Source organism: Siphateles boraxobius, unplaced genomic scaffold, assembly GCF_051911475.1.
Source record: "Siphateles boraxobius isolate OS27281-9 unplaced genomic scaffold, OSU_SipBor_1 6, whole genome shotgun sequence".
Classification (NCBI taxonomy): Eukaryota; Metazoa; Chordata; class Actinopteri; order Cypriniformes; family Leuciscidae; genus Siphateles; species Siphateles boraxobius.
Window position 1 is genome coordinate 6,047,218 of NW_027509186.1, and position 23,803 is coordinate 6,071,020.

General features: G+C 40.2%; 1 protein-coding gene across 2 annotated transcripts in view; it reads right to left on the reverse strand.

The window, feature by feature from the left end:
• Window positions 1-16,318: 16,318 nt before the first annotated feature.
• Window positions 16,319-23,803, reverse strand: part of hephl1a (hephaestin-like 1a) — a 38,577-nt gene continuing 31,092 nt past the window's right edge. Inside the window, exons 19-20 of one of the 2 annotated variants that reach the window (XM_077207513.1) lie at window positions 17,152-17,196; window positions 16,319-17,028 (exon numbers count right to left, since the gene is read on the reverse strand). In XM_077207513.1, coding sequence (XP_077063628.1) covers window positions 16,949-17,028; window positions 17,152-17,196 — 125 coding nt within the window. In that variant the 3' untranslated portion in view covers window positions 16,319-16,948. The remainder of the gene's footprint in view (window positions 17,029-17,151; window positions 17,197-23,803) is intronic. The other variant, XM_077207514.1, reaches the window with a different exon arrangement.

The following is a 23,803-nucleotide window of genomic DNA, read 5'->3' on the forward strand; positions in this document are numbered from 1 at the left end:
TTATGATCTGTCATAACATATAGGAAATGTAGATGTTTACTTCAAATTAGGACACACTCCAATTAATTCTTGTAAATTTAATTGAAAAATTAAAATATCTATAATACAGAAGCTCATATGCTGCAACATCGAGCTCCAGCTCTTTCTTCTGTATTACTGATCTGTTAATTTCTTAACTAAATCTACAGAGACAGATTGATGAGTACATCCCAATTTTTTTACAGTGAAATAAATTTCAGGGTCTTACCAAACAGGGTAAGATTTCTATACCTGATTTACACGATCACTAAATAACACAAGACATCTTGCAGTTGTACTAGACCAACACATGATGTCGTGCACCACTTAACATAATAAAATATGTATTTAATTCCAAACTTGGACACACTTAAACTCCTACCAAGACTCAGAAGACTTAAGGGATAGAACCCAGTCACCTCCAGTGGGATAGAACCCACCTCACCTCTGCCCTGGCTGTCCTCATGGGATCATTTTATGTGTTCAACATTGAGTACCAAGCGGAGGCAGCTTCAACACTGGAGTTCATCCAGAGGTACATACTCTGCATGTTATGTAAAGAAACAGCTGGTGAGCTACATACAATAAATGAAGAGCGTGCCTTTATTAAATAGGGAGGCCAGCCATTCCAAGAATTCACATATGTTTTTCCTGTCCCTCAGGATATATTTTTATTTTATATCAGGATATATTTATTGACTTTTGAGGTCAATATTATTAGAGTCAGGATAGTTAGTTTAGTCTACTTGGCTCCTACACATTAAATTTAATTCATACACTGGGTGTTTTTCACATATTGATTTCTGTTAGTAACACCAATGTGCTTTGCATAAGTGATGATTTATCTCCTATTGTGACTAGATATGATGGTACATATGTGAACACTCTTGGTTCAGCAGGAAATGTTTTGATTGAAATTCTAAGTGCACATCCCAGTTCTAAATGAGCAGAAAGGTTGGGAAGGCGTTGCCTCATTCATCAGGGACTTTGCTGAATACGATTGGCAATATCATTAAGGTAAGAGTACCACTTATCTTGGTCTTGGTCTCGGGGCAGCAGCCTTAGCAAAGCTGCACTGACTTCCCCTCCACCTACGCTAGCTCTTCAGGAGCTATTACAATGCAGATTGTTTCAAAGCAGCTTTACGGTGAAAGCGGGAACATAATTTTGGCTGTGCAGCAGCTCTAGAAGAAAATAGTGTCATTGTCCAGCTTAAGTAAGTTCAGTATTGATTGATTTCCATTGTAAAAACATGAGTTATAAGTAATTAATTTAGTTAATTTATCTATACACCAGCTCTGGAGAAAATAGTGATGTCATCCTCCAGCTCAGTTCAGTTCTCAAACAATGGTGCCAACGCAGTCAGATCAATAATATTGTTGAATATTAAGTGTCCCTGACTAAGCAAGACAGTAGCAAGGAACCCAAACTCCCATTAGGTGTAACCAAGTACAGTACTTAACCATGTACAGACCAAGTGACTAACTGCAGCCCTCCTGTGGCCAGACAGGTTCAATTAAAAGTGTTTTGATAATGTGAGTTTTAGACAATTTGTTGACTTTTTGCCTCAGTGATTGATTTGTACTTATCATTTCTTGCAGGATTTTTCACAAGTGCTGTTGCCCCTGCTCCATGTTATGTGGCTGCCAGCACCCACCACCACTACCCTCATCTATTGTTTTTACACCCATAATATCTAGAGTAAGAAACTTTTGTGTTTTTCTATGTGTTTTATTCATTCAGAGTGCTGACTGATTTTTAATTGTAAATTATTGTTAATGATTTTAATGTTAACTTGTATTTTTAATCATGTTTTAAAACAGATGTTTCTGTCAGGACCACTATCGTCAAATACAATTGACAATTGGCATACAGTTTGGATTGGCGGTATGGTTCTGTTCTGGGCGAGAACTCCGTGTGTATCCAGTCAGTCTAACATGGATAATAACCCCCCATTAGGGTAAACAGACCAGAACCAAGGTGAATGTAGGCAGATATCATTAATTCAAGATTATAAGGTACAACATAATTTGAAAATGTATTCTGATTCAAGGGGAAATCTAAATCCTGACTGGGTGAGAGGAGGAGCTGGTGAGGGAGGAGGGTAATTAGCTCTTGAAAAAAGCGATAGTTGCTGATAATACTGAAGGAGCTTATATATATATATACATTGATAGGCGTCGTATTCCTATAGGTAGATGTGGATCAGCTGAGAGTCAGCTGATGCGAACTTCACTAACGTGACCTGCCAGAACTGACGCTACACTTTATTTTATTGTAGTATTTCCATTATTATTAGGCCTATTACTACTTATGTATTGTTCAAACTGCACAATACATTTTCTGCTTCTAATGCTTCAGGTGTCCTTATTTCTTATTTTACATCTTCTTTTTTTCTGTAGCGTTTATCCCACATAGTAGCAGCTGGCGCCATTGTCACAGTGTTGGGTTTGTGTTTCCGGGTGTCCACTAGAGGTCCTCTTCCACACGGTGTCATCCACATTATGAACTGCATTCCCCACAATCGTTGTCTGTACCCATCACTGTATCATTGCACTCTGCTGTTCCCCATTATCATTGTTAGTTCTGTGTTATATATACCCTGCCTGTTTAGTTTTAGTTATGGAGTCCTTGTTATTGTCACCTCACTTTGGTTGTCTGCATTCTGTCTGCTTGTTTTGTTTCATGTTTTGGACTGCCTTTCTGGATTTTTTACCTCTGCCTGAACTAGTTGTGAGTATGGATTTACCCCAAATAAATGTCATTGCTATTGGATCTCTCTCTCTTCAGTGTGTGTTTCGTGACAGCCATTAGATGCGATCGTTGGCTTGATTGGGGTGAAAACCGGTAAGCTTGAGCTCGTTGTGCAGTGTGTCGAGCCACCACTGCTTCGGTCGTCTTTTCGATCGCTTTCTGCTGACTTTCAGCTGGAAGCCCATTTTGGCGAGCATTGTATACTGAATATTATACATGTACTGCAGTTTATAAAATAAATTGCAGTAACTGTTAAAGTTTGTAATAGGTGTGCCCTTCATACTGCTCATGTCACGTGTATGTGACCTGCTATCCATAAATTAATATATGCAAATAAAAGATGTTCCGGTCCAACAGAATACTGAGTGATGTATGTGTTTTTTCCTCCGAATAGTTTATTAAAATGAACCGGTTATCATTCACGAAAATGGCTGCGGCAACAGGTTATGGAAAGCTCTACAGATTTTGAGAGGTTATTATGGTGGTAAAGGATTGAATAATTAGCCTGTACACAGAGTTAACGTCGCTGCAGATAATGGCAAATAAGAGCGTCACGGATTATATTATTCGAGCAGAAACCGCAATCACAGCACTGAGAAATGCTGAAGAAAGTCTCAGTGATGGACTGTTAATTGGGATGAAAGGTTTGCCACACTCGTTTAAACCGTTTGCCATCCATATCACACAAAGTGATGTAAACATAACCTTTGCAGAGTTACCAAGTTGAGAAGTTTTGAAAGTACTGAAAAGTTTCACATCAGCATGAGTGACAACGTGGTGAGAGAGAGAGTGCCTCAGCTCCGTAACGGAGGAGGAGAGAATGACTAACGTCAGCAGTCTCGGACTTTACGTGCTATAACTGCGGTCAAACGGGGCACAAAGCCTGTGCTTAACTGACTCAAAATCACAAAAGACTGTGGTGTAATTACTGTAAAAGCTCGATGCACAAAACCAAAAATGAAAATGCAAAAAGAGAGACAATGTTAAACAAGCCGCTGATGAAGAGGACAACGAAGAACACAATTTTGTCTTTAGAGCGAGTGACTGCCAATTCTACGGAGTGCAACGAAAGTTACTAATGGTTAACACTGGTGCAACATTGCACATTTATACGGACATTGAAAAATTAAAAAGTAAGATGACAAATTCCAGCCGGAGAAACACTACATTGATTTGGCTGACAGGATCAGAGCGAGCGGAAAATAGGTGATGCGGAGGTGTGTCTGATTGACAGTGAGGGACAAAAGCGGAAGGTGATTCTGAGGAGCGTGTTGTACATCCCATCGTAGTCAAGTCACCTTTATTTATGTAGCGCTTTTACAATACAAATTGTTTTCAAAGCAGCTTTACAGAGATAACAGGAAAATCGTACTCACAGGAGAGTCTGAGGAGGCTACCACTGAGGTCGGTCAGAAGTAAACCATCAACTCCTTCGATCTGGGCGTGTGCATGAGGCTCTGCCACCTGTCTGGAAGTATAAGCACCACCTTGTCCTCACAGGATAGTTCCATTGCGCCATGAATTACCTCAGCATGATCACTAACCGTAAGTCAGGCTATGTTGAGACCGTTATTGAGGCTCAGCTGGTCACAAGTGGCAATGCCCTCTTCTGCCTCAAGACCGTCTGTGAAGCAGTGGCTGCTGCTCCAGCATTTCATTGAGGAGGGTGTCCAGCTCACTCCTGAGGCTCTGCTCAACCTCACCAAGTCATGTGACCGACAGAACCTCGACCTTGCTCTTCAAGATGACTCCAACCTCAACATCATCAGGTATTATCTGGAGTATCAAGACAAGGTCCGCAATGGTCATGTCGCCAAGACAGCAGTGTTGATGGAAGGACCATTGCTTTGGCTTGCTTCCTCATCCCTGGTGCCCTGAGGGCAGTAGACAAGACCATGGAAGAGACCTTTATGAAGTTTGCCAAGTCCTCAGGTATGTAACGAGGGTCACATTTTTTTATTGTATGTTATAGTGGAAGATTGGTTTCAGTTGAATGTTAAATTGGAATTGTTCCCATTTGCAGGAGGTCTGCTTGGCATCTTCACCAACTTCCCAGCCTATCTGGGAAGATGTTGCTGGAGATGTGTGGTCTTATGGATGACCCCGAGTCGCCCAGGAATGGGAAACATTAGCTGTGTCCCAATGTAAAGGCTGCGGACTTCGAAGGATGCAGCCTATTCATTCTTCAAAGGACGCACCATGTAGCCCTCGCAGGATTTCCTAATTGCGCATCTATTAAACAACTTTTTTGGAATTGAATGATTAAGACACAAATGTCCTACCCATGTATGGCCCAAACACAAAAAAGATTACTTCAATCAAAGAGAACATTTTCAATAATAAAAAAAAAGTGTTCAAATGCAATTTTTGGAGTCTCAAATATTTTATTTGCATTCAAAAACGATTTTCTATATTTGAAAATGTTTATCTTTTCATTGAAGTGACTTTTTTATTGATTCTGTTGTTTGTTTGTTTAAAGCAACTTCTTTTTTGATTGAATGATAAAGACACAAATGTCCTACCTATTATATGGTCCAATCAAAAAACAATGTTACTTCAATTAAAAAGGTTGCTTTAAACAAAACAAAACGGACTTCTATCAAAGAAAACATTTTCAATCAAAGAAAAGCAGTGTTCAAATGTATTTTTTGAGTCTCAAATATATTTTTGGATTCAAATACTTTTTTTCTTTGATTGAAAAGTTTTTCTTTTATTGAAGTGAAGGTTTTTTTAATTGAAAATATTTTTTTTTGATTGAATAATAAAGAAACAAAACTACCTCCATAAACAACCGTTCAGTTTTTCGTTTAACGGGTTAAAAAAAGAAAACGAGTGGACGCAAAAGTACAAGTAATGTAGGCTATTTGTGGCAAAAGTTAGTCTTGGGTCCGTGTACTTTTGCGTCCATTCGTTTTTGCACAAATAAAAGTAGTTGCGAATGATGTATTATTATTTTCTGTATGACCAGAAATGATAGAGTAGCCTATTTTAAGTTGTTTCCACTGTTGATAGAAAAATGCAAGTGTCCGCGCCCGCGCGCCCCCACACTCCACACAAACACTTGGAGATGCGTCAAAATCTTGTTTATTTATGATAATCTTAGCCCTGTATTATTATTGTCTGACCTGTATTATGACTGACATTTGACGAATTGCTTTGTTCCTTTTTTTGACAAAAGCGGCTTCTAAATATGTACCCTAAATGTACTAATAATAATGATAATTATTATTATTTGTGTTTATAATTATAACTATGAATGAGTTCACTGAAGACAGTAATATGTTAAGCATAAAATAATGTATGAATGTTTTATTTTTATATAATAAAACCTAACCTTGTGTTTGTGTTATATTTATTTTTATATGTGAAGTCTTTTTTTGCTTATTCTATTAAACTAAGCTTTTTCCTCCCAAAAATGGAGTTTTAGAAAATTAAAAAAATTATCCATTTTAAAAAATGAAGTTTAAACACAATGCAAAGCATCCCTTATAAACAGGTGGCCTGGTTGAATCATCGTGGGCACGATTTGTTAAACTGGGGGAACAGTTTAAGAATTTGTGAGTACAGTTTATAAACTGAGGGGACGGACTGCACAAACGTCGCCACGGATTGTTTTTTTCCCCAATAGGAGACTTTCCGCGCTCCGTACTATGGGAATATAAAACCCAGTTGGTGCAGTTCAAATGTTATTCCCGCTCCTCATCGGTAGCTGTCACAGTTGCTAGGCGACAAGAACAATCATCCGTCATTTTTTTAAATAAAAATGCTGTCGTCACCGGCGCACAATGAAGCCACGAAGGATCCATTTATGTATCCTTCCTTTCACGAGGAAACGAAGGGTGCATTTGGCTTCGCTTTTGAATCAGGGTAGCCTTCGTTGCGCAACGATGACCCAACCGGCCTGTGAATACAGCCTTCGAAGGAAGCAAAATTGTATTGGGACATCCTTCATTACGCCGCGGTGACGCAATCGGCCTTCAAATGCGGCCAATCAGCCTTCAAATACGGCCTTCGAAGGACGCAGCCTTCACATTGGGACACAGCTATTGTGTGCTGAAGCTGGCCCAGATCAAGAACAGTGAGGAGGCAGTCCAGCTCCAGCTCACGATGTTTCCCAGCCTTGGGGAACTCTTGGAAGTTGGTGAAGATGCCAAGCAGACCTCCTGCAAATGGGACCAATTCTAGTTTAACATTCAACAGAATCCAAGCTGCCATTATAACATACTATTCAATAATTTGGCCCTCCTTACATACCTGAGGACTTGGCAAACTTTATAAAGGTCTCTTCCATGTTCTTGTCTACAGCACTACAGGCACCAGGGATGAGAGAGAGCAAGCCACAGCGATGGCGCCTTTCTTCATGACATCTGTGGCACCAGAATGAGTCAGTTTCGGGTTGGTGATGAAGACCTCAAACCAGTCCAGGTACCCGATGAAGCAGGCATAATATGCAATATTATAACTGTAGGTTTGAAAATTAAGCTTTTCCCCATTATGGTTGAATAATGGAAGCTACACCAGTTATTTCGGCAAGAGATCTCTTATTTATTATTTTATATACATGTGTCAGACATACGAGAGAAAAAGGCATAGAAGAGGAAGGTTACAGGAGAGCTGGCTCTCATTTCAGATTTATCTGTTCCTCATTTCTCTGTCCTCTCTCCCCATCTCTTTCCCCTCACCCCCTCATGCCTTTATGTGTTTCTCTAGGATGGTACAGTAAGGATTGAGCTTATATACACCACTGAGGGACTTACAACTTCCTTGTAAGGTAGAAAAACATTTTGCTTATGTTTAAAATGGAACGTATACCTCATGCTTACACATGGCACAATCTACTTTCCATATTAAGAAACTGTCCCTTGGTGTATGCATTTGTGGTACATTTGCATCAGTTGAAAACCATTCCTTTCTTTGTAAAGAATATGCCAACTGTACACATCATAATTGAAAAACCTATGCATCAGTGGAGTGTTGCATTGCACACATACATCTATGCAAAATATAGCTCATCCCATATCTCTCCTCAGCACTGACTTCACAAAATACATTAGGAAATTATTATGAACAGTAATAAAAAAAAATAATACTGAAAAATAATTTTTAAACAGTACATTTTAGTCTTCAATAACTTTGTTTAATATAATACGTGGAGTAGTTCTGACCATCAAATGCGAAGAACAAGTCCGCCATGTTCCCATTGCACTTATGGAAGAGCACCAGGTTGTTGGTCTTCACAGAAAAGAGTGGCATGAAAACAAGCATCCTGTGGTCCATGAACACTGAACAGAACACTGCTGTCTCGCAGATATGACCCTTGCAGACCTTGTCTTGATACTCCAGATAATACCTGATGATGTCATCTTGAAGAGCAAGGTCAAGGTCAGTGTTGCCAACTTAGTGCCTTTGTCGCTATTTTTAGCGACTTTTCAGACCCCTAGCGACCTTTGTTCAAAAAAGTAACTAGCGACAAAACTAGCGCCTTTTTGGACAGACCTCAGTAAACCTCACAAATGTTGCCAGTACTGTCCTGCGAGCGAAAGGTCTTGCTTTCTCCCTGCCGTCACTCTCTCTAGCTTCGTCTACCCTGTTCAGTGAATGGCTGAGGAGCAGCAGGACATTCATTGTTGAGCGCACAGCAGACTTATCACTTATCTGCTTCTCTTTTGTTTTTATATTTAAAGAATTTAGTTTGACCATTTTAATATCCTTTATTTTCTTGTGCTTATTACTTGTAATACTCACTATCACAAAGCTTTCATCCAGTTCCCAAACTCTCTCAATTCAGATCATTTTACACATTTAAAAAAATGTAGTAATTCACTATCATAGCTACTAAATAGGAAATGAGAATAGCTTTATTGGACATTATATTATATATTTATTGGCTATACTATATTATATTATGTTATATTATATTATACTATATTAAAATACAATATGCGAGCATGAATTTAGAGAGAAAACACATTAGGAGGGCAGAACGCTAGTACGACGCAATGACGTCATGAATATGCTAATTAACGTATGACGTCATCTAGCGACTTTTAGGGAAGGCGTTGACTACTTTCCTTTGAAAATATTTGGCAACACTGGTCAAGGTTCTGTCCGTCACATGACTTGGTGAGATTAAGCAGAGCCTCAAGCCGCCTTTCCACTGCACACAACAAACGACAGTTAATTTCCAATGGAGAGACGTACGGGAGCTGTGGGGAGTTCCGATCATATGCATATGTGGAAAATTCGGATCCGATTTGAGCTTTGGATCCTATGAAATATCTGAACTTCTGCGAATAGACCGAATGCGACCGTCCGACCGGATGTGATGTCTTCCAATGTAGTCCAATCAAATGAGATGAGTTATTAATATGTAAAAAAAAAACACACAAAAAACAAAACTGATCTGAACAAATCTGAAACACAAAAAAATGCATGGTTATTAATAAATAAGTACAAAATTATTAATTTAATATATATATATATATATATATATATATATATATATATATATATATATATATATATATATAATTTCATACTGCTAGTTCATATCACAGTAGCATATGAGCATAACTTTAAATTTGAAATTAAACAAAATTTTAAAAACTGAGAGCATTGTTCATTGTTATGTTAACCACTGTCTTAAATGCGGAAATACTAGACTTGATGCTAATTTAGGCAGGACAAAGATTTGCATTCATTCTGCACATTTGGCAGTCAAAACACACCTGGCAGACCGACAATCTCACTACCAAGCTTCATTTTTCCTGCTGACTTCTCAGTATGATTCAAGTTATATCATAAAGAATGGGGTATTCGGACACTGCAAGAATCAACCTCTCTCCCACGTTGCCGTGTACGATCGTAATGTAATCTCCGTGCTACTGCCACTGGGGGGCGAATCCCGACAGTCATGTCCAAATGTCGTGTGCAGTGAAACAGGGGCTTCAGGACTGAGCTGGACACCCTCCTCCTCAATGAAATGCTCCAGCAGCCACTTCAGTGCAAACATCACTTCAGTACGTGCCTTAATGAAAATGGTGGCACAATATGATCTTAACCTGCACAAGATGGATGTAAAAACTGGCCATTTGCATGCTCCAATTGACTGTGAGATTTACATGGAACAGCCAGAATAATTTGAAGTGAAGTCAAACATAGGTGAGAAACTAGTCTGTAAACTGAACAAGTCACTGTATGGTTTAAAACAGTCAGGTAGAAACTGGAACAAACTGGAACTGGACTACCTCAGTGATAATGGTTTACAGTAAACAAACTGAAAAAGAGAGAGTGATTATAGTAATCTGAGTTGATGATCTGATAATCTCTGCCAGTAATAATGATTTACTGAATTGCGTGAAAAAGATGCTGACAGCAAGATTCAAAATGAAAGATCTGAGAAAACTCAAATATTTCCTAGGAATTGATTTTCATCAGAATGAAGGATTCATGAAAATGAATCAGAAAAGGTACATTGGGAAAGGTACTAGAGAGATTCCATACGTCAGATTGTAAACCCAGGTCAACACCATTTGAGCAAAAGCTTGACTATACACCAGGGATGATGATCCTGTTGATCCTAAGGTATCGTGATGCAGTGGGTAGTTTGATCTATCTGATGACATGTACTAGACCTGATCTAAGTTGGATTATCAGTAAACTCAATATCTGTCTGATCCAAATGAACAAAACTGCTCTACAGTGAAACATGTGATGAAGCACTTAAAAGGTACAATTGATCATGAACTATGTTACAAGAAAAGTGAAGAAAAACGTCCTCGGGTTACGACTGTAACCCTTGTTCCCTGAGAAAGGGAACGAGAACTGCGTCAAATGACACTTTGGGGGGAACGCCCTTAGCGTAACGCATCTGAAGTATGAATGAAACTAATCCAATCCTGATTGGTGTTGCGTCATGACGTAACGAGACGGCATACACGGAAGCTACTGTTGTAAACTTCTTCCTTCTTCAGTGTAGAAAAACTCAGAAGCGAAAACCAGGAGACTTATTTAAGCAGGATTCTTTATTTGCTGTAGTCTGCTTAGTACCCAAGTCAAATCAAGTCTAGTCTAACTAAGGCAGTATACATTGAGTTCATATATACATTTCAAGGGGGAGGGATTACATTGTGATGAACAAAGCATGTAAATGAGCTGAGACAACGAGAACAGGAAAAGCCTAGCCGTCTCGTACTGAGATGGGACAGTCAGGAATATCCCGCTGGGAACCCCTACCGTTTGCAGAGATTTCCTGGTCTCATGTAGTTTATATACATTTCAAGGGGGAGGGATTACATTGTGATGAACAAAGCATGTAAATGAGCTGAGACATGAGAACAGGAAAGGCATAGACTTCTCGTACTGAGATGAGACAAATGGTCTCAGTAATTAAATAACAGGTGTTCAAACTTGCTCAGCATGACTCTTCACCCGGTAAACAACGAGAACAGGAAAAGCCTAGCCTTCTCGTACTGAGATGGGACAGTCAGGAATATCCCGCTGGGAACCCCTACCGTTTGCAGAGATTTCCTGGTCTCATCATTTCTAAACTTTTCTCAATATAAAATACTATTGTATTGGAAATCTAAATGAAACATTTAAATAAATTTGTAATCCTACACTACAAAGGCACGCCGGCACACAACAGAGTTAGCTTCTGCGATGAAGCAAGTCGCTCCCAGGCAGGGGAAGGCTTGGCGAAGGGACGCAGTTCTCTTTCCCTTTCTCAGGGAACAAGGGTTACAGTCGTAACCCCGAGGACGGTCCCTTTCGAGGGAACTCGAACTGCGTCGAATGACACTTTGGGGGAACGAGTACCCACTATGCCACAACGCGCCCTGCCTGTCCTAGTGTAATGCAGCTCACAGGCACACCTAGGACGAGAGCACGAGAGTGCCAGGTGTTGACGGAATGTCCAGGCTATAGAACCTAATAAAGGTATGAGGGGTGGCCCATCCAGCTGCATCGCAGACTTCCTGGATCGGGCCCCCCGCGAGAAGGGCTCTACAGGACGCCATGCCTCTGGTCGAATGAGCCCTCACGGCAAAAAGTGAAGGCAAATTGTACACCTGGTAAGCCGATGAAGTCTCTCCTCATCCGCCATCACATGAGGTGGAGGATGAAAAGCCTGAAGAACCGTAGGTCGTGCCACATTAGATGGCACCTTAGGCAAATAGCCCGGCCTGGGATGTAAGATGGCTTTAATGTCGCCTGGAGCAAACTCTAGGCACCCATGTAGAGTGTGCCTGGGGATCTCCTACCCTCCTCAGAGAAGTAATGGACAACAGAAAAACCACCTTTAGGGAAAGGTTCTTGGCCTCAGCCGACTCCAGTGGTTCGAAGGGGGCCTGGGCAAACCCTTCGAGAACCACCGCTAGGTCCCATGTGGGAACCCTGGCACGAGCGGCAGGCCTCATCCTCCAAACCCCCGAGGAAACGTATGACCAACTGCTGTCTCCCCAGAGACCCATCACCCAGAGGAGCGTGGAAAGCCGTGATGGCAAACACGTACACCTTGAGTGTGGACGGGGTAAGACCAACTGAAAAGCGATCTTGGAGGAACTCCAGAACTGAAGCCACTGGGCAGTTAACTGGAACGACCTCATGCTCTCTAAACCAATTGGTAAAGACATTCCACTTTAAGGCATACAATTTCTTCGTGGAGGGAGCTCTAGAGCTGAGTATGGTCTCCAATACTCCAGTTGATAGGCCGGCCCTTAGGGGGTGTGCCCCCTCAGGGGCCAGACCCACAGTGTCCATAACTCGGGCCGAGGGTGAAATATTGAGCCCTCTGCCTGTGTCAGCAGGTCCCTCCTGAGGGGAATCTCCCACGGAGGGCCGTCTAGGAGCGATATAATGTCTGAGAACAACACTCGGGCCAGCCACTACGGGGCTACCAGCAGTAGACTGATCCCGTCGCGACGGACCCTCTCTAGAACTCCCGGGAGCAGAGCGATCGGGGGAATTGCATACAGACGCAGCCTCGGCCACGTCTGCACCATGGCATCCAACCCCAGCGAGGCTGGATGAGAGAGGGAAAACCACAATGGACAGTGGGTCGTCTCTCACGACGCGAATAGGTCCACTTCCACTGGGCTGAACCTCTGAGATATTGACTCCTTCACATGGGGGTGGAGTCTCCTTTCCCCGGGCCTCAGCCCCTGTCTGGACAGGATGTGTGCTCCCTGATTTTGACTCCCTGGGATGTATGTTCCTCTTAGAGAGAACAGTTTCCCCTGAGACCTTTGACCCCCCTGATGGTTTATATAGGCCACTACCGACATATTGTCTGACCTCACAAGGACATAATGACCCTTGAGGTCCGGCAGGAAGCTCCTCAGAGCTCGGAACACCGCCAACATCTCCAGGCAGTTACCAAGCTTTTTTCCACATAGATAGGGAACGAAGGCATCTGCGCGTAACCCTGATCATGCGGAACGGGTTCCCCCTCAGGGAGAACCCCTTGGTTTTCAACCACCACTGGAGGGTCCTCATGTGCAGCAGGCCGAATGGAAAAATGTTGGACGCTGCCGCCATGAGCCCTAACACTCTCTGAAAATGTTTCACAGTGATGGCTTGGGCTAGCTTTACCCTGGACACTGTGGCCAGAATGGACTCGATTCGTGCAGGAGACAATCGTGCCCGCATCGTGACCGAGTCCCACACCACTCCCAGGAACGTGGTTCTCTGGCCTGGTGTCAACACGCTCTTTTTCGTGTTGAGTCTCAACCCCAGGCTTTGTATGTGGGCGAGGACGACATCTCGATGCCGAACCGCCAGCTCTTGTGACTGGGCCAGGCAGTCGTTGATATAATTGAGCACCCTGATGCCCTGGAGCCTCAGCGGTGCTAGAGCTGCATCCATACATTTGGTAAATGTGCGAGGGGAGAGAGCTAGGCCGAACGTAAGAACCCGATATTGGTACGCTTCGCCCCCGAAAGCGAACCTCAGGAACTTCCTGTGAGATGGAAGGATGGATATGTGGAAGTATGCGTCTTTTAGATCTATCGTGACAAACCAATCCTCGGATTGAATTTGACTCACGATGATGGGAATAGTGAGTATCTTGAACCTGAATCTCCTCAGAGAACGATTCAAGTGCCTGAGATCTATTATTGGATGCAACGCCCATCCTTCTTGGGAACTATAAAGTAGCGGCTGTAAAACCTGGACTCCCTGTCTGGTGGAGGAATACGCTCTATAGCCTCCTTTACCAGCAGGAAAGGAGGCTAAGTTTGACCTGTCAATGTTTCCTACAAGACTCCACAGCAAAGATGCATAGATTTATGGGCGTGGTAAGCAGAAGAAAAATGAGTCTGCACATGCGCATAACCAGTAAGTAGCACATCTCGATGGGTAGCATGAATCGTCAGAACACCAGCATGCCTTTGTAGCTTCCGTGTATGCCGTCACATGTTACGTCATGACGCAACACCAATCAGGATTGGATTAGTTTCATTCATACTTCAGATGCGTAACGCTAAGGGCGTTCCCCCCAAAGTGTCATTCGATGCAGTTCGAGTTCCCTCGAAAGGGAACTCAAACTTGTGGCATACAGTAATGCTGATTGGGCATCAGATGTAAATGACAGGTGGATACGACAGGATACTGTTTTAGTCTTACTCAAAATGGTCCTCTGATTTCCTGCAAGTCAAAGAAACAGTCCACAGTTGCTTTTTCTACATGTGAAGCTGAGTACAGGTGAAACTCGAAAAATTAGAATATCTTAGGCCTACAACAGTTCATGTATTTCAGTAATTCAAATTAAAAGGTGAAACTAATATATTTAGTATATAACTATACATATGCATGATTATTCTTTTCAGAGAGCTGACATTTCTGTATTTTAAATCCTTTTATTTATTGATTTCATGTAATATTCCAATTTTTGAATTTGGGGTTTTCATAAGCTGTAATCCAATAATCATCAACTTTTGCACGATATTCACATTTTTTGAGTTTCACCTGTATATGGCACTGCCCACAACCACACAGGAAAGCATGTAGGGGGAGAGCGGGGCTGGTTGGATCAAGGGTTGGTTGGCACACAGTTCAATTCTTGTACAGTTGTTGAAAAGCATGGGAAATGATTGTCTGTTTGACCCAGTACAAATCTTTGAAGATAACCAAGGTGCCATTGCTCTGTCAAAGAACCCAGTGTGTCGACAGAGATTTAAACATGTTGATGTATCATTTCATTCGATCAGCACTCAGTGATGGTAAAGTGACAATTAAGTATTGCACCACTGAAGAAATTATGTTTGAGGCTATGACTAAACCAGTGACAAAGTTTAAACTGGATAAGTTCAATAGTTTCATGTTTTTTATGTAAATGCAGCGCAAGAGAAATACAAGACTGTGTTTATGTGTTATGTTGTTATAATGGTAAACTGCACAGTATGAGAACAAGTGGGGGTGTTAACGTTTGTTATAGGTGTGCCCTTCATACTGCTCATGTCACGTGAATGTGACCTGCTATCCATAAATGGATATATGCAAATAAAAGATGTTCCGGTCCAACAGAATACTGAGTGATGTATGCGTGTTTTTCATCCGTATAGTTTATTAAAATGAACTAAAATGAATAATTCATTAAGGTTATCATTCAAAAAATTGGGCTTGCGCCAACAGTAACATTTCCATAACAATATAATACTGTAGGCATTAAAAAAAACAGATTAATACGGTACTTCAGAATGGTAATAAATAACAGTAAAATGCTGTATATCATTTTACAGTATGCTTAAATCTACTATAGTCATTTTTTTACGGTAATTTTACTGTGGTATGAAATACACCAACAATTTTTCATATCTAAAAAGGAGGTATATTATGTGAGTAATAACACATCTTTAATCTGTTTTACTCATTTCTAATATAGTGAGTCAAAAGTCTTTTACCTTAATTATTAATTTTGGAATGATAAGGGGCTAAACAGACCGCCTAACTAATGATGTAATGTGGTAGTTTTGAAATCTGTCTTAAAATCATGTCAAATTGAACTACTTGACAAAGAGAAGATCTGCCAACAGTTTTTTTGTGTATTGTTCTTTTTACACTATTTTTTTTATATTACACATAAATAATCTACACATTTCAAACATTTACACATTTGTCTACGAAACTTCTGGATTTATCTTTTATTTCTTATTTAAGATATGCAAATGAAATAAATTATTTAGGCAACATAATTAGCTGAACAATTATTTTCTTTGTGTTGTTTTAATTTTGATAATCCATTGCATATTAAAATGGATGTTGTTGCAACTGAAATGAAAATTGAGAATTCATCCATTTGAGTATTCAGAAGCACCCATTTTCTTGTATTTGCACTACTGCCATCTAGAGGTTTCACTGGGTACATCGACTGATCGCCATAGAACCCGTAATAGTAATTATGGTTTTTAATTAAAATCCAGTTGTACTCATGTCAGGCATCTGTAATGCCTCTGTAATGCCTAACCAACTAATGTCAAATGCTTGAAGATACCATTCAACATAATAATAATAATAATAATAATAATAATAATAATAATTCAAGTCTTCATTTTCATTTATGTTCTTTATTATATACAACATAATGGTTAACTATTCCACCGTTCTTTGAAAAAAATAAAACAATGAACAAATAAGTTTCAACTGTAAAAACAAAAACAATTTACTCAGTAAATCACTTACACATTCACATACTCATACTAATCAACTTACTCTTACTGAGTTACTAACAATGGTACCGAGGATGCAGTGTTTATAAATAGGATACAGTGTTTATAACCTCACCTAAGTTTAAAGTGGTTCTGTCTTTAATCTTGTAGATTTGACTTTTTTCAACTATAATTTATTTATTTAGCAGTTAAAAGTTAACATTATAAAGCTGTAATAGATTGATATTATTGTTTTAGCAGACACAACAGGCTTTGTTACATTCTCATCTAAGCTTAGATTTTATGAACATTAAATTAAATGATCACAACTTGCATGTTAAATCAGAATTGAAAGAATACTCTTAAGTCTTTATTTTTTAAGAGTTGTTTTAAGAAAGCTTAAAACCAAAAGCCTCCCAAAAGCTTATGCTTACCTAACAGCTATACAATGAGAATGCCAGATGACGTAACTAAGTAGTGAGGAACAATAAATATTCATTCTGTTGGTCGTATGGTCAATTTTATCGTTTTTCTCAGTGCATTACAAGTCTCAATAGGACCGATCCAAGGGCACACAACATCACAGTGTAGAGGCTTCCAGAATGGCCGAAGGCTGGAGGAAAAAAGGCACAAAAAAAAAAAACGTTTTTCTTATTACCATTTATCATACTGTACATAAACATTGCATGATTTTCTAAGAACAATAACAGTACAGTGAATACAAATGTTTACTTACCACTGTCCGGATTTTTGTTGCCATTGATCCTTGTTGACTGAGACCCTGATGAAACAAATAAAAATCTATATAAATGCATATGAATCTATTTACACTCACTGAATCCAGTTTAGAAATTCATCCACTCTAAACAGTTGTTTACACAAAAAAAATTGGAGGCATAATACAACAGAGACTCACCTCAGAAAATAAAGTACATGCATACGTTTAAGGGTTTATAGGCATCATGTTTCAAATGATGTGTAAATAAATCTTGATTTCTCAAAATGGTGCAGGAGAGCAAAGACCAGCCCAGATTTGCACCAGATTGCATTTACATGCAGTACAAATGTAAACTATCTGTCATGCCAATAAAGGAGACTTATAATATAACTAAAAATAAAAAGAGAGACAGCTTTTAAGTGACGGTGGGATATCAGCACTTTCTAAAATGAAAGCAAACATGAAAGATACCGTGAGGGAAAGCAGAGTTTCCAGTTCTCACGCATTTGGTGTGAGACAGAGGCTTTCTAGTGTTGTGCTGAATTTTGACAGTCACTTTAGAAATTTAGCACAGATGTATCCCGTTTCTCTGGATCATTGACTAGACTAGAGTCTACCTTTGGCAAATTCTATTGACTGATTTGGAAAGGTGAAATCCAGATCCAGTGTCTAATCCAGATCCTGGACAGTTAGCTAGCTTTCCCCAACACACTGGGACTTTCTAGGCTGCATCCGAAATCACATGCTTCCCTACTATACAGTAAGCGAAAAACAGTATGTGCCAAAAGAAGCATGTCCAAGTCAAAGAACGCTCAAAAACAGGATTATGTGCAGTCTCAGATCTTGTGTAGGTTACGTATAACTTTATGCTGAATTGAAGGTTCCCTACAGCACAATCACCTTCATCATTTTTAAATGGAAGAAATTCAGAACAACCAGTACTCTTCTTATAGCAGGTCACCAGACCAAACTGGGCAATCAGGGAAGAAGTTACTCTAGTTGAGCTCCATAGATTATAGATAGAGAAACTTGCAGGGGGAGCAGAAGAAACTATCACTGCAACACTCCACAGATATACATACAGGGATGAAACTAGGGGTTCCCCGTACAAAGACGTAACTCGCTGCTTAACTACCATAGTGCAATGCATCGTTAAAGAAATCAAGTAGCTCGTCACGAGTGTTTCCTGAATCCGTATTGTCGCAAATCTGCCGTTTAACCACGTTGGTTGAAGTAACGCAGGTGGTGGAGTAATAATAACTAGGCTACTTTTAATGAGTCCGTTTAAGATTTAATTAATGCTAGATATTTTGCAATAAATTACAGACATGGCATTACAGGACTTATTCTAATTTTTGTCAGTTATTTTGCTTTACTATTTCCAGATTCAATCATAGGCTCGTTCTTACATAGTAGAGCACGTTTACACATGTGCACTTCAAAAACAACACTTTAAATCTCTTGACAAACTAAAAGATGTAAATGACATTTGTATGTATTCCAGATAAAAGATACAGATTGTACTGAATGTCAGCTTGGTAATTTTGGCTCAAGATAATGATTTATTGCGTCCATATGTCATGCAAACAAGAAACTCTGCTTCTAACCACGGGTCGACAGCTGTCGCTCCAAACACACAACTTTGTGTTGATGTTTGTCAATGTTCGTTAGAACTATGGTTTGGGGAAACACCGACTCGTTGAACTATGCTGATAACAACGAAACTGGCGACCATATTTGGCTAACGATGTTTTCAGGAAACGCACCCCTGAAGTACTTCCTAATCCACGGAAACACATGTTTTTCCCCAGCCTGTGATCGCCATGCTGCCGATTATGAAAACTGTTACCCCTCGTCCTCCCCAGCGCTTCATGTAGAGCTCTGCTACGGGCTCTCACAGCAGCCTGTGCTTTTGTTTGTCTTTTTGATTTAGCTGAACAAATTCTTGTATTTGCTAAGTAGCAGCTTCAGCGTAGCATATCGTGTCCCCCAAATACCAGGAATACGTACACTACCGTTTAAAAGTTTGGGGTCGGTAAGATTTATAATGTTTTTAAAAGAAGTCTCTTCTGCTCACCAAGGCTGCATTTATTTTGTTAAAAATACAAAACAAACCCAGTAATATTGTGAAATATTATTTCAATGTAAAACAGCTGTTTTCTATGTGAATATATAGTAAAGTGTAAGTTATTCCTGTGATCAAAGCTGAATGTTCAGCATCATTACTCCAGCCTTCAGTGTCACATGATCCTTCAGAAATCAGTATAATATGATGATTTGATGCACAAGAAACATTTATGATAATTATCACAGTTGAAAACAGTTGTGCTGCTTCATATTTTTGTGCAAACTGTGATTCATTTTTTTCAGGATTCTTTGAAAGTTCAAGAGAAAAGCATTTAATTAAAAAATAAATATTTTGCATTATTATAAATATCTATACTGTCACTTTGATCAATTTAATGTGTCCTTTCTGAAGAAAAGTATAAATGTCTTTAAAAGAAATTTAAGTAAGGAATAATTGACGACAGCCCGTTGAATTATTAGAAAAATAATGCACACCCGAGGTGGTAATGCGGTCACGACGCGAAGCGGAGTTTTCTAATAATTCAACGGCCTGAAGTCAATTATTCCGCTTATACTACAGTTACCATACATCGAAACATTGTTCAAATGATGTATTTCAAGACGTTTGTAAAGTTTTTGTCATTAAAACGCTCTTGTATGTAGGACTAATTTATTGCACATATAATCCCACGCCTCCGTTGCTAATTCCAAAACGTCATTTTAGAGTTAATAACGGAGGTTTGAGCCAGGAACTACGTTAGCCCTGCGTTTCCCTGAAAATAATTGCACACCTTAGAACGTTCTCAACCAATCAGAATCAAGCATTCAACAGCCCTGTAGTATAAAAAATCATATTGACCCCAAAACTTTTGAACGGTAGTGTATATTTCATGCCCTATGCCAATAAATGCTAGCTGAAATAAACCACTCTGAGAGTTGACATGACTGAACTAGGCTTTTGGCAGAGTGTCCAGACAGAAGCCTCTCCTCAGTACAAAACACATGAAAGCTGGCTTGGACTTTCATGGACTTGCAAACAAACACTTAAATGTCTGAAAGCAGGCCCAGACTGGCCATTGGGAGCATCAGGATAATTTCTTGGCAGGTAATGGGGAACTGGTCAGGGTAGAAAAAAGCGGAATGCAGCAAAATAAAGATATATATATTCATTTAAATATACTACATACAAATTTAAAGTAAAATTAATGGTGTTAAGTCTATTTTTTGTTTTTTTTTCATTAAAAATTTTCATTCAAAAGGTTTTATGGTAAGGGATGAGTGCAGTGCAAACAAAAGGCTTTTATTTTAGATAAAAAATAAAACGAATACAAACAAAAACAACCCTGTAGGGGAAAACAGACCGGCAAAACCGACGACAAACTAGCACAGGATTGAGAACACAAGTGCTGAGTGAATCAGACACTGAGTGTACCGGAAGGGCTGCTGCTTTTGCATTGTCTGTGCTTGCTGTTTAATAATTAATTGAAACATTATTATGTTCTCATCGAGCACATGAGAACTCATCGAGCACATGAGAACTCATCGAGCACATGAGAACTCATCGAGCACATGAGAACTCATCGAGCACATGAGAACTCATCGAGCACATGAGAACTCATCGAGCACATGAGAACTCATCGAGCCGCAGCTGGAGTCAAAACGCACCGAATGACTCAAGAAAGTACGGTCAATAGGAACACTCACGACCAGTGTGACCACACAAAATAAGACAACATGAAAGCATACGGCTGATAATAAAAAAATGTTTATAATTGGCAGCATGCTTTCCTATTTTGAAATGAACACTCAACCCATGCGCTCACAACAAAAAGCTAAACATGGAGCATGAATATCCGAACCCTGGCACTGAACCAAAAAACAAAGTTTACCAAACTAAACAAAAGTACCGGGATCCGAACACCACAACTTACGTGTACAAATTAGTATATGGCCTGAGCAAGCTCAAAACGTCATGCTCACAACAAGAGTTTCAGGGAGCTGTCACGTCTAGTTTTGGTTTTGTTTCATGTTCATGTTTCATGTCTTATTTTTGAGGTTTTGACAGTTATGTTAACCTTCCTTGTGCTCCCCTTTGTCATGTGATTCCCTTGTGCTCTTGTGATCATGTCATGTGCTTCCTTGTTTAATGTGTATATATTTATTCATGTTTCCACAGTCTCGTCTTGTATTGTTCACTGTAAACCACTGTTGGTGTGTGTCATGTCATGTCATGTCATGTCATGCTTAGTGGTGGGCAGATCAAGGCTTTGTGGAATACTGAAACAGTTGAAGCAAATGTGCTGTATTGACAACGTGGTGTTTTACAATCCGACACCGTCTCCCCTCTGAACCCTAGTGGTCATAACATGCATAAAAACACCTTTTACACGTTTTTTTATTGAAAGTAAAATAATCCAAACGCAATTATGTAATCATCTAACAAGATTATCAAGTGTATACAGGTGCTGGTCATATAATTAGAATATAATCAAAAAGTTGATTTATTTCAGTAATTCCATTCAAAAAGTGAAATTTGGATATTATATTAATTCATTACAAACAGACTGATATATTTCAAGTGTTCATTCCTTTTAATTTTGATGATTACAACTAATGAAAATCAGAATCTCAGAAAATTAGAATATTGTGAAAAGGTTAAATATTGAAGACACCTGGTGCCAAACTCTAATCAGCTAATTAACTCAAAACACCTGCAAAGGCCTTTAAACGGTCTCTGAGGGGGCTTTTACACTGGGCTCGTTTGCTGCGGTCCGAAGCCGAGCGCGATTGTTTCCGGCGCCCCCCCACAGTGCTGGTCTGGTTTCACACTCAACTTGATTCTATCGAACTCTGGTGCATTTGCGTGCATCATACGTCATTGCAAACGTGCACGGCGCATGATAGAAAACACGACGCGGGTCAATATATTGTCTTTTTTTTATTAATTTGGTGCTATTATGCATAGCTGAGTAAACAACACGCTTGCAAATGGACTCTTTTGAGGAGACAGTGGATTTCCATTAATTTGTTGCCCTGATTGCATGCACTATGCGCGAATACACTGCAGACTCACTCTTGCTTGTATCCAAGGTAAATCTGCATCCCTTAAGTGTGTTTTATTTAACTAAATACATCATAATCAGCTAAAAAGCATGCGCAGGATACTTTACTTCCTGAACAAGTGCGCACCCGAGTCCGTGTTGCTTTCACATTCACCAAACCGCAGCACGGTTCGGGAGCAACCGAACTCAGACCACCTCCTCCAGGTAGTCTCGGGTTCGGTACCCCAGTGCGCACATGGATCCTCATAGCAGCGTTCATATTAGCGATTTTTCATGCAAACCGTGCCCCGTTCCGAACTAAACTGCCAGTGTGAAAGCCCCCTTAGTCTAGTTATGTAGGCTACACAATCCTGGGGAAGACTGCTGACTTGACAGCTGTCCAGAAGACGACCATTGACATCTTGCACAAGGAGGGAAAGACACAAAAGGTCATTGCTAAAGAGGCTGGCTGTTCAAAGAGCTCTGTGTCCAAGCACATTAATAGAGAGGCAAAGGGAAGGAAAAGATGTGGTAAAAAAAGTGTACAAGCAATAGGGATAACCGCACCCTGGAGAGGATTGTGAAATGAAACCCATTCAAAAATGTGTGGGAGATTCACAAAGAGTGGACTGCAGCTGGAGTCAGTGCGTCAAGAACCACCACCCACAGACGTATGCAAGACATGGGTTTCAGCTGTCACATTCCTTGTGTCAAGCCACTCTTGAACAAGACACAGCGTCAGAAGCGTCTTGCCTTGGCTAAAGACAAAAAGGACTGGACTGCTGCTGACTCCAAAGTTATGTTCTCTGATGAAAGTAAATGTTGCATTTCCTTTGGAAATCAAGGTCCCAGAGTCTGGAGGAAGAGAGGAGAGGCACAAAATCCATGTTGCTTGAAGTCTAGTGTAAAGTTTCCACAGTTAGTGATGGTTTGGGGTGCCATGTCATCTGCTGGTGTTGGTCCACTGTGTTTTCTGAGGTCCAGGGTCAACGCAGCCGTCTACCAGGAAGTTTTAGAGCACTTCATGCTTCCTGCTGCTGACCAACTTTATGGAGATGCAGATTTCATTTTCCAACAGGACTTGGCACCTGCACACAGTGCCAAAGCTACCAGTGCCTGGTTTAAGGACCATGGTATCCCTGTTCTTATTTGACCAGCAAACTCACCTGACCTTAACCCTATACATGGATTTCTCGGCGACGTCATCACTGCTTGCGCACGCAGCCAGGGGGCAAAAGACCCGTGGTCTTATTCGTACCGGAGTAAAGGGTTTCTGATGACAGATACATTTTGATAGACGTACCCTGCCATGCATTTGCAGTTAGCCGTAAGGATGTAACCAAGGCCCTTATGGACATACACCCAGGCATCAGGCTTTAATGCCTTGACTAGGGAGCACATATGACCTCAACACGCAAAAATCCGGTGCAGCATCAAAGTATTTGACGAGCTGCACATGACCACATAGCAGCACGTAGTTGTATGCATCAAGGGATTTGTACGCTCTTATCATTTCTCTTGTATACAAACTTGGTGTCTGAATTAGACAATTATATATATAT